Source organism: Gracilinanus agilis, chromosome 4 (genome assembly GCF_016433145.1).
Source record: "Gracilinanus agilis isolate LMUSP501 chromosome 4, AgileGrace, whole genome shotgun sequence".
Classification (NCBI taxonomy): domain Eukaryota; kingdom Metazoa; phylum Chordata; class Mammalia; order Didelphimorphia; family Didelphidae; genus Gracilinanus; species Gracilinanus agilis.
In genome coordinates, this window is record NC_058133.1 from 487,877,473 (window position 1) to 487,893,092 (window position 15,620).

General features: G+C 38.6%; 1 protein-coding gene across 1 annotated transcript in view; it reads left to right on the forward strand.

Moving 5' to 3' along the window:
• EFCAB5 (EF-hand calcium binding domain 5) overlaps positions 1 to 15,620 on the forward strand; it is a 135,471-nt gene that overhangs the window by 10,280 nt on the left and 109,571 nt on the right. The window contains exons 2-3 of the mRNA XM_044675595.1: positions 10,738 to 10,894; positions 12,524 to 12,575. Of these exons, the coding sequence (XP_044531530.1) occupies positions 10,738 to 10,894; positions 12,524 to 12,575 (209 nt within the window). The remainder of the gene's footprint in view (positions 1 to 10,737; positions 10,895 to 12,523; positions 12,576 to 15,620) is intronic.

Genomic DNA, 15,620 nt, shown 5'->3' on the forward strand with positions numbered 1-15,620 from the left:
ATTCTAAGACAGAAGGACTGGCAAGTGCTGAGCAATTGGGGTTAAGTGACTTGCCCAGGGTCATACAGCTAGTAAGTGTCTGAGACCAGATTTGAACCTAGGACCTCCTGATTCCTATTAAGCATTTATTAAGCACCTACTCTATGTCTGGTTCTAGTGCTACAAACACAAAACCAAAACAGTTTCCACCCTCAAAGAGTTTGCTTCCTATTCAGACAAATACAGTTGTGGGATACAAAGCCTTTCCTACATTCCTCAGGCTTCAGTGTAAATGACTGCCTTTTCTATACCAGTCTGATAATAGAAAGTATAAAATGATCAGGCCTGTAGCTGAAAGGGATTGAAAAGTAGGTCTAGGATGCCCAAGGTCAAAAATGGGATTTGTCAACATCTCATTATCTCTGGGGAATCTGTGCTGAATTTAGAAATATGTCTTATGAATTTTTTGCTTCTCACTCTGGTTTGTCGATCTTCTAGGACCAGTAATAGATTTCAATTTGAATGTGTACTCAGTGCAAATTGGGACAAATCATGGCAAGATTATTTTTAAAGATCACTTTCTCCATGATAACTAAAGGAACAGGAAGAAGTCAGTCTAAATGACTACCCTTGATGTCTCAGTTTTAAGGATAGACTTGTAGTTCCCTGAGCCAGCTGACGATGAGATCCTGCCAAAAATATGAGCAGCTTCTGTCGAGCTCATATGGAATGCTGAACCACATTCATTGGGCATATTTCTATTAGAAATGTGACACTCTGAGATTGAGGATAGGAAGAAAAGGAGCAAAGGCCCCTCCAATTGGTCACACCTTCCTTTAGGTGATGAACTTATTACATTGCAGAAAACCTTGGTCTAGCTGACTAATTAATTCTTGGAAGACATGAGTGCAAGGACTTGGCAAACCCAAGAGAACATCCCATCCATGTGTGGATCTCCCCAGTAACTGAGAAACACTGTGACTTCCTAGACAGATGTCTGTCTGCTCATACTATAAACCAGTTGATACTCAATTCTGAGCCAAGGCCTTGTAGCTTGCCTTATACCAGGAAATTCTGTCAATGCTTAGCCTAGCAATATCCTTAGCTGTCAATCATTTTGTCAATCTGTTCTAAATATCAGTCTTTCCTGAATCCTATAAAAGTTGAAATTGTGCTAAGAAGAATGAGTGGGAAAGTAGAAGGAACTCTGTAAAATTTTAAAAATTAATTTTGAAGAAATTTTTGTTTTTTACATGAAAATCATTTTGTTATTTTTATTTTTATTTAAGTATTTTTTCATCGTTACATGATCCATGTACTTTCCCCTCCTCTTTTCCTCTTCCCTTCCCAGAGCTGACAAGCAATTCTACTGGGTTATGTATATATTATCACTCAATACCTAGTTCCATAATAATCATTTTTGTAATAATCTTTTAAAAACCAAAACCCTACATCTAATACTGATATAAACAAGTGAAAAAGCAAATGTTTTCCTTCTGCATTTCTATTCCCACAGTTCTTTCTCTTGATGTGGATACCATTCCTTCTCATAAACCCCTTGGGATTGTCCTGGATCATTGCATTGCTATTAGCAAAGTTGATTACATTTGATCGTCCTACTGTTTCAGTCTCTATGTACAATGTTCTCCTGGTTCTGCTCATTTCACTCCACATCAGTTCCTGAAGGTCTTTCCAGCTCATATGGAAATCAAGAAGTTTATTGTTCCTTATAGCACAATAGTATTCCATCACCATCATAAACCACAATTTGTTCAGCCATTACCCTATTGAGGGACACCCTCTTATTTTCCAATTTTTTGCCACCACAAAAAGTGCGGCTATGAATATTTTTGTGCAAGTATTTTTCCTTATTATCTCTTTGGGGTACAAACTCAATAGTGTATTACTGGATCAAAGGGTATTCCATGAAAGTCATTTCTGCATGTATCCCAAACCTACCTACACAGTGAGCCTTCCATTATGATGTATATCACCATGGACACCCTCCTGTCACATAGGGGGCTCTTGGAATAGTTACCCCATATTCAAGGTACTCTATGGCTTCTTATCCACTCAGAATAAAAGTTTATGAGCCCCCACTGATATCTTTTAATTTTTTTTGTCAGTAGGCCAGAGAATACTATTCAAAGCAAAGGCATTTAACAAAATGGCAGAGAAAAATTATTTGTAATAGAACATCATTCCTCACCCCCTGAAAACCTAGGGCATATCCTCCTATAAATAAATAAGTACTACACCACTGAAGAAAGTAAGTCTACATAAAGATCATGCCTTAGGGGTCCCTCTCATGCTATAGAACCACTAATGATTCTTTTTTTTTTTTTAAACCCTTAACTTCTATGTATTGGCTCCTTGGTGGAAGAGTGGTAAGAGTGGGCAATGGGAGTCAAGTGACTTGCCCAGGGTCACACAGCTGGGAAGTGTCTGAGGCCAGATTTTAACCTAGGACCTCCCATCTCTCTAGGCCTGGCTCTCAATCCACTAAGCTACCCAGCTGCCCCACCACTAATGATTCTTGATGTTGTCATCACACTCCTCCTGGCTGGTCACAGCATCTTCATGGGGCTCTGCTGATTTTGTCTTAGTCTTGGTTAATCTCTTGCTCTGTTAGTATTTCCACTGGACAGTGTTCCTTGCTATCTTCTGGCATCATCTCTTCTGGCCCAGTCAAATCAGCAACTTTAATCAGCTAGTGTCCAGTGACTAAAACCTCTCTCTGAAAAAGGCCAACTGATAACCTTTTAGTAATAGTCACCACACCTAACTAAGCAAAGCTAGGCATGTTGCCCTAAGCTAAGGTTAGGTCTTTCCCTTTTGCCCTCTATTTCTCTGCAGAAGATCAAAGTTTTCAGTTATAGGTAACTACCTAATATATTATTAGACTCTCTTACATACTCCTAAGATTCTCTCTGGCTTAGCTGGAAATGTATTTGAGCTAGGATAAAAGGTAACCTGAGGAAACAGTGTCAGTATTTTCTTACCCTCCCCCCCCCCAGCCCCATTTCTGTCTTTATTATGGACGAGTCAGCAGCAGGGACATGTTGTTTTGGTGTTGTATTTTGCACAGATAAAAAAAATCTCCGTCTCATTGCAGAAGAATTAAATGGCAAATCGAGCATGGCTAATAGCATGTATAGAACATTATCAATATTCTCTCACAACAATGACCAATATGGATTTATATATATATATTTTTCATGATCATACATGTATAATCTAGTTCATGTATAATAAATACATACATGTATAATAAAATAGTTCATGAACATACATGTATAATCTTGCTTATCGTCTCCGGGAGGGGAAAAAGAAAGGAGAGACAATTTGTATCTTATACGGTCACCCAGGCAGTAAGGCCGGAATTCAAATTAATGGCCCTATTGACCCCACATCCAGAATTTTTTCTTCTCCATCATCTCAGTAACCTTACTTAGAGTTTTAGGTTAGAAAATCAATCTATCGCATGACATAAAAACTCAGAGGAAGGTCTAGATTGCTCAGGATCAGAAATGAGATTTGTAGGGGCAGCTAGGTGACTCAGTGAATAGAGGGTCAGACCTGGAGACAGGAGTTCAAATCTGACCCCAGATACTTCCCAGCTGTGTAGCACTGGGCAAATCACTTAACCCCAATTGCTTATCCCTTACTGTTTGTTCTTCTGCCTTGGAATGGATACTTCATCTGAATTCTAAGACAGAAGATTAGAGGATTTTTTTTAAGATAAGAAATGGGATTTTCCATGATCTCATAGTTCCTGGGGAATCTATGCTGATACTGGAAGTGTCTCTGAGAAATAATTTTCTTTAACTCCTGGCTTAATGGAATCTTATACAATATCGTACTAAGTTTGGGATCCAGTTTTTTCTTAGCATGCTTGCTAGGTGCTTCTTAGAACACAGAGAAATTTATAGGTTCTATAGAGAACATCAAGAAAGTTATAGGTAGTGAGGAAGGAAGCAGGAGATAAGGAGAAACTGAAGATAAAAGAGAAAGGGCATGATTGAAGAGAAAAGTTGCTGAATGGGATTTAAATGGTATGGAACCTTGGGCTCAAACATAGGCATTTGCTTAAGACTTGCCTCATTTATGGAAAGAATGATGACTCCACATTTTCTACCTTCTTAGAGAACAGAGCTGGTGAGAGTTTGGAAAAGGAAAGTTTAATTCTGTCTTTTGGCTTTGAGAGATGCTCTCTTCAGGAAGAAGCCCCTAAAGGGGAAGAGAAAAAACTTTGGGAAGAAGCCCACAAAAAGAGGAACCCTAAGCATGTCCCTATTTCCAACTTGCTACATTATAAACTTGGGGGAATTTCTCCTTTGGTGAGATCAGAAGCTGTAATACCTCACTTCTGGTGGAAGAGCTCTTTCACTCTATATTTTCTGGCATATTCTAACCTGTACAACTTCTCTCAGTTTTGTTTATTGTATTAGCTTGGATAAATGATTTTGTTTGCTCTTCGTTATTGCCTTTGTTTAACTGGTATGAAAGGCAAACCTTTGGATGTAGGTTGGGGCATTCCTTCTCAGTTAAGAAAGAATGTCTAGAGCCCCAAATTCATTTCCTCTAGAGGAGAGCCGAGTGGGCCAGATTTGTGGCTTAATTTCCTGCTACCCTCTTGGCTGGAATCAAAGTCTCCTTTGGAGAGGAACTGGCCTGATCCCAGAGATATTGATGCATGCCTCCTTGTAAGGCTCATTCAGACAAACTTAGCTGAACATACACATAACCTCTATGGGTGAAACACCCACAGCTTAGAAGTGCCACATCAAGGAGATGCCAAGCACCCTGTTTGCAGTGAACAAATGTACCCTAAATAAGGAATCAAACAATGAAATAACTGATTGAGGTCTTAATATATCCTTAAAGTTGTGCACTCATTTAACCCAAACATCAATTTCCTGTCCATTCTGGATAATTGAAGGTTTACTACATATTTAGTAATTTAGTTATTCCTGGATTAACCAGACTACAGCCTGGTGAAGCGGTGGAAGGTTTCCAAGTGACTTTTTGGCAGCAATTTTGCAAACCCTCTGAATGCTAATGCTTATTATTACTATTATCTTATTCTTCTGATTGTTTTCAATGGGGTTTAGATAGAAATTACTCTCAAAAAATCACAATACTGCTATTTTATGTTTAATTTTCTGCAGATTTGTGCACATTTGTATAAAAACTGCTTTTTGTCATTAAATAACAGCATTAGGATGTAGGCTCACTTTCTGCGGGATTATTATCATTATTTTGACAATGTATTATAAACTTTTATAGTTCTTAAAAATGTGAAAGAGCTTTGGTTCTCATTCTACCCAGTTTTCTAATGGCAAAATCAAGGGGCCTACCCTCCTGCTCTTCTAATTTTCTGCTATTGCGACCAAATTATCATAGCACCAGATGATGCTTCCATTTTAACATCTCTTCTCAGAGAGGAGAAAACATCATCTAATAATCATCTAATAGTCATTATTTGTTTAATTCTTGAAAACGTCCTGCATATAAACACATTTTACTAGGCAATTTATGTTGCAAATATGACTAAACACAGATGAGTAAACAACATTTAAAAAATGGAATCAATTTGCTCAAAAATTATCAGGAGGGAGAAATAGAACCTCCTTTCCCCCTCGATTTGCTCATATTTATATTGTTCATTGCCAGATTGGTAGATTTTTCAAAAACTCAGATGATCCATATTGGCTATGTAGATGGTGCCAAATTCTGTAGATAATTGAGCCATCATCTATTCTGCATTATTGTGCAAAATGATGCATCCAAAAGAAAACAAGGATGTCATTTTATGGGTATTAAAGTACCTTCTGCTTAGGATCCATTGTGAAAGTTGGCTGAAGAAGCTAGGACAGGCACCTCATTTTCACAGTTCACAAGGATTGACTAATTAAGTGACTAATTAAAAAGACTCTGGGGTAAATAGCCATGATTTAGAAATAACTCTATAATAAATAATCATCAGTGCTTTATAGTTGGCCAAATAGTTCTAATGATTTACCCATTAAGATGCAATCATTTAGCTCTTTCCCAGCTTGTACCTTAATTCCCATAATTAGGGGTAAAATTCAGCTCCTATCATATAGAAGTGAAAATGTCTTTTAAAAATGTGAATAAAAGCACTCATCTAAAACCAAGAGCTGGCATTATTTCCAATGGGGAAAAACTGGAAACTTTCCTAATAAATCAGGAGTAAAGCTGAGATGCCTGCTGTCATCATCAATATCATTAATGATGAGACTAGATAGCTATAAAAATGTTGGGAAATCTGTTCATTTTCTCATTTGTTTTTGTTCTCTTCCAAATTTATGAATCCATTAATTTCTCCTTTTAACTATTTGTGTGTGTATGTGTGTGTGTGTGTGTGTGTGTGTGTGTGTGTGTCAAGACTGCTTGAAATCTGTGGCATGCTTCTGCATTTTACAAATTGGCTTCTTTTCTAAATGGGTGTTTATCCTTGACTGCCAAGACTTTCTATATGCTGTGGATAATAGGATCATAGATTAGTAGACCTTGCTGTGGAAGGTACATTAGAGGTCATCTCCTTATTTACTGATGAGAAGCCTAGATATCAAGTATGTGTTGGATAATTCAATAGATGAACTATTTTGGCCTCCTAGCTGTGGCAATATTATCAATATATGCAGAGACTATGATATCTGAGCTCTAAAACTTTAGGATCTGTTGTGCTATTAAAGGAAATAGAAATGATCCTCAAGAAAATGTCTTGGTGCCCAAAGGATTATAAAACAATCCTTGCATTCTGTATCTTGGAGAGATAAAAAGGGGTGAAAGGAACTACTTGTGTAAAATTATTTATAGCTGCTCTTTTTGTGGTGGCAAAGAATTGGAAATTGAAGGGATGCCCATTAATTGAGGAATGACTGAACAAATTGTGGTGTATGACAGTGAAGGAATACTATTGTGCTGTAAGGAATGATGAACAGGATGATTTCAGAAAGAGCTGGAAAGACCTTCATGGACTGATGCAGAGTGAGATAAGCAGAACCAGGGAAACATTGTACACAGTAACAGCAATAATGGGGAATGATCAACTATGATAGACTTAGTTATTATCAGTAATGCAATAATCCAGGACAGTTCTGAGGGACTTATGACTAAGAAAGCTATCCACTTCCATCCAGAGAAAGAACTGTTGGAGTAAGAATGCAGATGAAAGCACACAATTTTTCAATTGTTTATTTGGGTTTATGTTTTAGGGTTTTAGTTTTATGATTACTCACTTACAAAAATGAACAATATGGAAATATGTTTTCCATGATAATGCATGTATAATCCAGATTGAATCACCTGCCAGCACCAGGATGGGAAAGGGGAGGGGAGAGAGGAAGATAAGTTCAATTATACAACTTGTGTTGAAATTTGTCATTACATGTAATTGGTAAAAAAAAGAACAAGAAAAATATAAAAAGAAAATGTACTTGGGAAAAGTAAGTACATCTTGTATATCTTGCAAAATACTTGTGGAAGAAATTCATTCTGGAAGCAATGAAATTTAATAATATTTAGGGATCAAACTTTGGAATATCTCAAAGAGGAGAAAATTCATACAGATGGATATCATAGACAATATTATTATCACAAAAGGAAACAGAAAATAACAGTGACAACTAGTTAGTATGTTCACTTTTTCATCTCCACAAGAATGGTCTATGCATAAATTGAGATTATCCTTAATGGAAAATGTGAGAAACTGACATAGTTACATTCACACTCACTTCCGTCCTCTACTTTCCTTCAGTCTTTTCCTGAGATGGTCTCCTGCCCCCAGGAGAATATGCCCTACAATTTGTAAAACTATCTTAGATTATTTCTCTGTTTGTTAATTCTGGGCACTAAATGGGAACTTATTGTATTTTTCCCCAAATGCATTCCTTTTCCAAAATTCTCCATTTCTATGAATGACAGCAGCAGTCCCTGAGTTCACAAACCTATCATCTTCCTTGACTCTTCTTTCTCCCTCAACCCCTATATCCAATCAGTTTCAAATCTTTTTGTCCTCTCTGCTTCTGTTCTTTTCTTCCCTCGGTTTCTCTTCTGGTTCACCTCTTGAATATATTATTACAACCTTACCATCAGTCTCCCTCTCTCCTTGTGTCTTCCTTCTCCAAAGCATCCTTTAAACAGCTACCAAATTGATAGTCCTTAAACATAAATTTGATTGTGTCACTTATCACCCCTCCAAAATCTTCAAGAATTCCTTCTTTCTACTGGGATAACATAAGACATACTTGATCAATCATTTCAAATCTTCCTCCATCAGGTTTCTTTTTCTCTTGGCAGTCTTAGGTCATTCTACTCCCTCTTATTCACTCTCTTACATTTATACCTGTGTGCAAGAGGTACTCTGTGTCTTAAATGAATTTCTTTCTCCCCACTGGCTTCTAGGATCCATACTTTCTGTTAGAACTCAGGTGCCATCTGTTACTCTAGAGGAGATATATCCTGATTGTGCCTCCCACACATACCTTACCAGTCTATTATGTGCATTTTCTCCCTCTTGAAATATATTACTTTACAAATACTTTCTATTTACTTTTGTCTATATTATATCTCCCCTTCTTCCCACTGGAGATTGTAAGTAAGCTCATTGAGGGGGTGGGGAATGCTTTGTTTTTGTATCCCTGACACCTAAAATCATGCAAGGCACATAGTAGGCCCTTCATGTGTTGTTGACTTGTCTTCGTGTCCTCAGTATCTAGCACTGTATCTGGCACACAGTAGGCATTAAATAAATGCATATTGGTTGAATGAATTGAATGGATAACAATTGATTGAACTGAATTGATAACAATTGAATTGCATTCTTTTCTAGGATCCTAGATTTAGAGCTGAGAGGAACCTTAGAAATCATCTATTTCAAACTCCCTTTTTTTTAATAGATGAAGAAACTGAGGTCAAGAATAGTTAAGTGTCTTGTCCAAGGTCACCCAGGTTGTAAGTGGCAGAGGATTTGACTGCCAGGCCATCACACTTTCTACTACCCAAACTAAAAGACTCCGTCTTTGTAAAGTGCCACCTTTCCTAATCTCCACATTGACAAGTGCTTTCTCTAGCCCAAATGAACTTGAATTTATCTTGTGTGTATAGTACTTAACCTGCTGTCTCCTCTGATAGGATGGAAACTCCTAGAGGGCACGCACTCTCTCTTTTTGGTCCTGTCTTTGGCTCTGAGAACAGTGGCTGCCATTAAGGAGATTAAGAAATGATTGACTGATGGAAATGTTAATTTATTTATTTCACAAAGATATTACTTGAAGGGCTTGAGTTCTTTAAGGCAACCTGAGAATTATAGAGAATGAATGAATTAAAGCCATTTCATCTCATTGAAGAAAAGAGAGAGTAATTAATATATACATTCAAAAATGGTTATTGAGAACCAACAGCATATTTCTATTGCTGTGCTGTGTGAGGCAAAGAAACAGAAGTCACTTGAACCTTAGGGATCATGATGTGCAATCTCTGTAATAGAAGGTGCTAGATTGGAAGTCAGGAAAAATAGAGATCTAACCTTTTTGAAGAAATGAAACAAAAAACGTGAATAGTTTATACTTGATGTTGTATATAGTGGAAAGAGTACTGTATTTGGAGTCAGAGGACCTGGTTTTGAATGTTAGCTCCACTACTGACCATATATGTGATGTTAGCCAAGTCACTTAATGTCTTCAGGCCTCAGTTTTCTAATCTATAAAATGAAAGAGTTGGATTTGATGATCTCCAAGCTTCCCTCCCAGCTCTAAATTTTGAACTAGATCAGTGATATGGACAGGTCCTGAAGGGGGTCTGAGAATTCAGGGATTCCTGTAGGCTGGAGTGATTAGGGAAGGCTTCTTTGCCAGGGAGAAGCAGGAGTTAGACCTTGAAGGATGCTTGATACTCTCATATTCTCAGTCAGGTTAGATGAAATGGTTTCATCTTAGAACATTGTCCTTATATTTCTGGACACTATAGCAGAATGTAAAGTGAGGTGTGTAAGGGGGGGAAAGGGGTTTTATGGGTTCAGTATATTAAAAGATGGTCACCAGAGGATTGAACTATTATCAATCCTCAATTAAGAATAATCTCAAGTCAAAATTGACTTTTATGGTGATTTATTTACAATTAGGAAGATTGGAGATAGGGAAATTGAGAGAGAGAAACCCTGGCCCAGACCAGAGGCCCAGACCAGGTCAGAATTTAGAGGCCCCAGCAGAGGGGCACAGAGGTTAATTAAACAAGGCTTCTAGCCACAAGGCCTTTTACAATTAGAGAGGCAAGAGAGGCCTCCTTGAGGGTAGAGACTCCAGAAACGCCAAGGGAAGAGAGAGAGAGTCAGCCTAACTTACCCAAGTGACAATTCAGAGGGAAGCAGTCAGAGATCCCACCAGAGATCCTTCTATACCAAGTTCTAAACGCCAACTACCTCCATAGGAAGTTACCATCATATTTAAAAGATAGCAGCTTTTGTCACTTCCTGCATCCATCTCCTAATTTGCACGGTCACAATAGACGATTCTCATAGGACTGCCTGGGGGGCAGTCAGTTGATCTTGATTCGTCACCCACTCTAGCACACCTAGGTTATGGACCTCCCAGAATTAGAGGTGTTCTCACCTTTGGTGATTAAATCTAAAGATGGGCAGTGTAGACTTAATCTAATTCTCACAGGTGGATATAAAGTGAGAATGAAGTGCCTTCACTTCACCTCCCGATCCTCTATGCCTATCTCTTTCAGAGTATTCAAGATAAAGAGGGAAGTCAAAGATAATCGAGAAAGAAGAGAAAATATCGAGAGAATCAAGACTCATGTGGGTAGGATGAGGAAGGAAGCTCTGACATTGCAGTTCCAGGAATGGATTCTGGATACTGATAGAAAGATTCCACTTCCCGTGGTAAGTAGAAAAGGAATGGGAGAGGGCCCAGGGAAGGGATGAGTAGTTACTGGACTACTAATGGGAAAAATGACTGTCCAGCCTTAAAAATCACATCCCTCAAATTCCTCTTCTCCAGGAGCTCATTCAGCCCTCCATCTGTTTGATTCATGTGAATCAGTTCCCATGGCATCTTCATGGTATTTTTCAACAGATCTAGAAATCAAGATAGTTATTTAGAACTTGTCCCAATGAATTTCATTGCAGACCGGAGGGATTGTCCTACCTGGTACAGTGGGCAGAACACTAGCTGTAGAGTCACAAGCCCAGAGTTCAAATCCTAGCTGGGACTTTTTCTGTGTGATGGTAGACAAGTGACTTAATTTCTCTGAGATTATCCACTTTCCTTATAGATGAGTTAAGTTGGACTAGATAAATTCTCCATTCCTTCCAGCTTTATATCTGTGATTCTATGAACCACAGTGAGCTCTTTGAGAACAAGACTCATTTCCAGAGCTCATTGCAAGATCTAAAAAGGTGGTGGGGCTTTAGGAGCACTCTCTCACTTGATCTATTAAGTGTTAGCCATGGCTTTTGTATTGGATAAATATGGGGGAAATAGCAACAGTGGGGGAAGAAAAACTTTGAAAAGCAGTTCTTTAGGAGGAAAGCAAGTGACTTAAATTCACTTGGGAATACTTACACTTGGATTCTGGTTAAGTTGAGGAGGTCCTATTGACTCCATGTTCTCAGTTCCCTGCACTAAGGCTACCAGTAGCTTGGGATCTATTCAAGGGTGTATGGGTAAAATGTTTAACAATGGGCTCCTCAGGGGGGAAAAATGCATGATTGAGACACTTTTAAATTTAATCATTATTATCAACATTTTCTCCATCACTTTCTCATGTCCAGACAATCAACAAAATATTAGATTGGGCCCTGATTTGTAGTATTTGCCATTTTCCCAGATGTAAATACACTGAAAATTTAACAATTGATTGAAAGCTAGTTGAAATTGGTTTCCTCAGTTCCCTGGGTCTACCCCAGGATCTGAAAACTTTGCCTAGTAGATATCCCAGATATCCACTTATTCATTTTCCCTTTTCAGGCTCTTTTTTCCTGGTGTCTATTACAAGATTTGCTGGGATTCCCAGGGGGAATGGGAATCCAGTCAATATTGGTAGCACATTCTGAATTTTCTTGTTGACATCTCTCTTCCTCTGCACCTAGGACTTGATCCTAGGTAGGAGCAGAGGTAGAGTTAGAAAGATTGTTAGGGGTCATTGAGTCAAATTTCCTTATATTTCATATAAGGAAATTGAGGTCTAGTGAGACCATTTTGCTCGGGGTCACCCAGGTAATAAGTAACAGAGGTGGCATTTGAACCATAATTCTTTGGCACTGAGTCTAGCATACTCCAATGTAATATACTCCCTCCCTTCTTGTTAATGTCAGCGACATCTTCCCTCTACTGTGATAATGTCAAGGCTTTGAAGAAATAAAGAAGCCCCCCCAAAACTTAGGGTCTTCTTGTTTTAGAGGGAGACCCAGGACATGGGTTAAAATATATGATCAAGAGCTTCTGTTAAAATTTAAAGGTACAAATTGACCCATTGGATGTTGACCTGCTCCTCTCTGTCTGATTTGCAGATTGAGAATGCCATCCACGCATTTCTGGACACTCCAGCGGGATGTAAAACGGGTGAGCATGCCAATTTTTAATAGCATTTGATTTAATACTGAGCAAGACTCAATCTAGTAGTAAGTGATGGGGAAAATGTTAGTGCATCGGAGCTACTGCTAGACATCAGAGAAGGGCATGGAGGAGGCTCTTTGACAGTTGCTAAAAACAGATGAATTCAAAAAAGCTGAGAAACAGAGAAACCTAAATATCTTTAGGTGAAACAATCTCAATATAAGTTAAAGAAAGATGCTTTAAAAGAGGAGATTTAAAAAAAAAACTTAAAGTAAAAAAGAGGGGCCCAAGGGCCTGGCAAATGAGGCAGGAAGTGGTGAGAGGTTTTTGAATGTTCTGGATAAGCTTGGTATGTTCCAGGGGCATCTCAGACTCAAAGTGACCAAAAAGCAATTCATCCTCTTCCTCCAACACACATGCCCCTCCTCTAAACCACCCTGTTTCTATTGAGGGCACAATCATTCTGTGGTTTTGTAACCTTAGAGTCATCTTAGACTCTCCCCTCTTCTTCCCCTTGCCCAAACCCATTCAGCTCATATAAAGTCCTAAGGATTCTGCTTTCTTGGAACATCTCTCATACCCTTCCCCTTCTCACTCTTCATGTGGCCTCTTTCTTAGTTCAGATCCCTTTTGCCTAGATTATTGTAATAGCCAATTATTTTAGTAACTGGTCTGTCTCATTTTGCTTCAAGTTTCTCTCTTTTGAAAGTTTAATTACAACCTACGTTTTCAGGATTATTTCTCCTTATTCTCATTTAGACCCTGTGTGTTCTAGCCAAACCACATTGCCAGCTACTCTCTGAGCTTAGCATTTCATCTTTTACCTCAAGTTTTCTTTACAAAAGTTTTCTTTTCATAAAGAAGGTGCCAACTAGCCCTTGGAAGAAGGAGTTTCCTTACCTGTAAGTTCTCTGTAGCAATGAAATCATAGGTCCAAGGCCCATCTATGTCCCTATCCTTCTATCCCTGGAGAACACATCTCTTTTCCATCTCTCTAGATCTTGATTTTCCTTTAAGGCTCATCTTTGGTGCCACCTCATCTTTGAAGCCTTCCCTGATTTCCCCCAGTTTCTATGCTTTCCCCCCTCAATTTACTTGCTATACATTTGATTTCATACATGTCAAAACCTTCTAGTAGGGCAATTTCAGAAAAATCTGGCAAGTCTTATATGAACTGATGCAAAGTGAAATGAGCAGAATCAGGAAAACATTATACACAGTAACAGCAATACTGTATGGTAATCAGTTGTGAAAGACAACTAATCCGATCAAGACAATTTCAGAGGATTCATGATAAGAAATGCTATCCACGTCCACAGAAGGCAGATTGAAGCAGATTGATTTTTTCTTTCTTTAATTTATTTAATTTATTTTCTTGCTTCCCTCCACCAATAGTTGGTTAATGTGGAAATGTTTTGCATAACTTCATGTGTATAATGGTTATCATACATCTTGCTTTCTTAATGGGTGGGGAAAGAGTGGAGGGAAAGAGAAAACTTGGAATGAAAAATAAAAATAAATATTTCCATTTTTTAGATGAGGAAACTGAGACTGGGGGCTTTTAAGTGACTTGCCCAAGGAATGTCACCCAATCAGTGAGTGTCTGAGGCCAGATTAGAACCTGGTCTTCTTTTCTTCACTGTTCCACCTAACTGCCTCTCAGTTTGCTGACTGTCCAGTGATCATGTAAGGGGGTTCAGCTGGTGCCCCTTTCTAGCAAATTATGCAGACTGTTCCTCATTGGCCATGTCACATGCTGAGAGACAGTCTGGTTTCATGATACAGCACTGGCCTTGGAGCCAGGAAGACTTGGGTTCAAATTCTACCTCTGATAACTGGCCATGTGACTTTGAGTCTTTTGGGGCAACTTTCAAAGGCCATTAATTACAGAGAAGGTGTCAATCTGCATTCATAGAGAGAATTGCTTCATTTAGAGATTCTCTGTATCATTGTGATCCCAGATCTAATACCCATCTCCTACATGTGGGCAGAGCCACTGAGCTTGCCAGAGACCATTAGAAGGGGAATGGTCAAAGAGGTATGCTGGAGTCAGCTTTTAACAGCTCAGGAAAAAAAAACCAAACAACCTGATTGTTAAATGTTCAGTGTGAGCGTTCACAACTCAGAAATTAGCAAATGTGACAAATTAGGATTTGATTTATTGTCTTGTTGATTGTCTAGACCAGTGATTCCCAAACTTTTTTGGCCTATCGCCCCCTTTCCAGAAAAAATATTACTTATCCCCCTGGAAACTAATTTGTTTTAAAATTTAATAGCAATGAATAGGAAAGATAAATGCACCTGTGGCCATCACTGCCACTCTGGATCGCTGCAGCACGCACCAGGTGGCGGTAGCGCCCACTTTGGGAATCACTGAATTAGAGAATCCAACCTCTGTCTAGGACTTAGAAATCTTCCTAATTTCCTAATTGGAGGCTCAGAGAGAGTGTGAACTTTAGCAATCCAGGGAGGGCGTTGATGGCCACAGGTGCATTTATCTTTCCTATTCATTGCTATTAAAATTAAAAAAAAATTTAATTTCCAGGGGGCTAAGTAATATTTTTTCTGGAAAGGGGGCGGGAAGCCAAAAAAGATCGGGAACCACTGGTTAGGAAAGTGATAGAGAAAATTCTAATATTGCAGATTGAACATTAAAATGTATCTTGTATACAGGGTTTTTTTTTATCTTCCCTAGAGAGGTGGTTGTTAAACATTTGCCAGCATACCACTGGGGATGGATGAGAGGTCGATGCACTACCTTAAATTGTAAGGTGCTTTGTAACTGGAAAGTAGTATATGCATGTAAATCATTCAATATTTATTATATAAATGTGACTTCTTATACACACAATTGTTATCATAGCCAACTAAATGAAACAAATATTTAGAACCAATATCCCTTTTTGCTACTCTCTGATATTCTTGGCAGGGCTTAGGGGGACACACAGGTGTACAAGCAGTCAAACCTCCAGGGTGCCTCTAATTTAATTCAGATGTGCCTTGGGCACAGATGGAAAATGATGCTCCCAGACTGCTTTAGAACAATGAGTT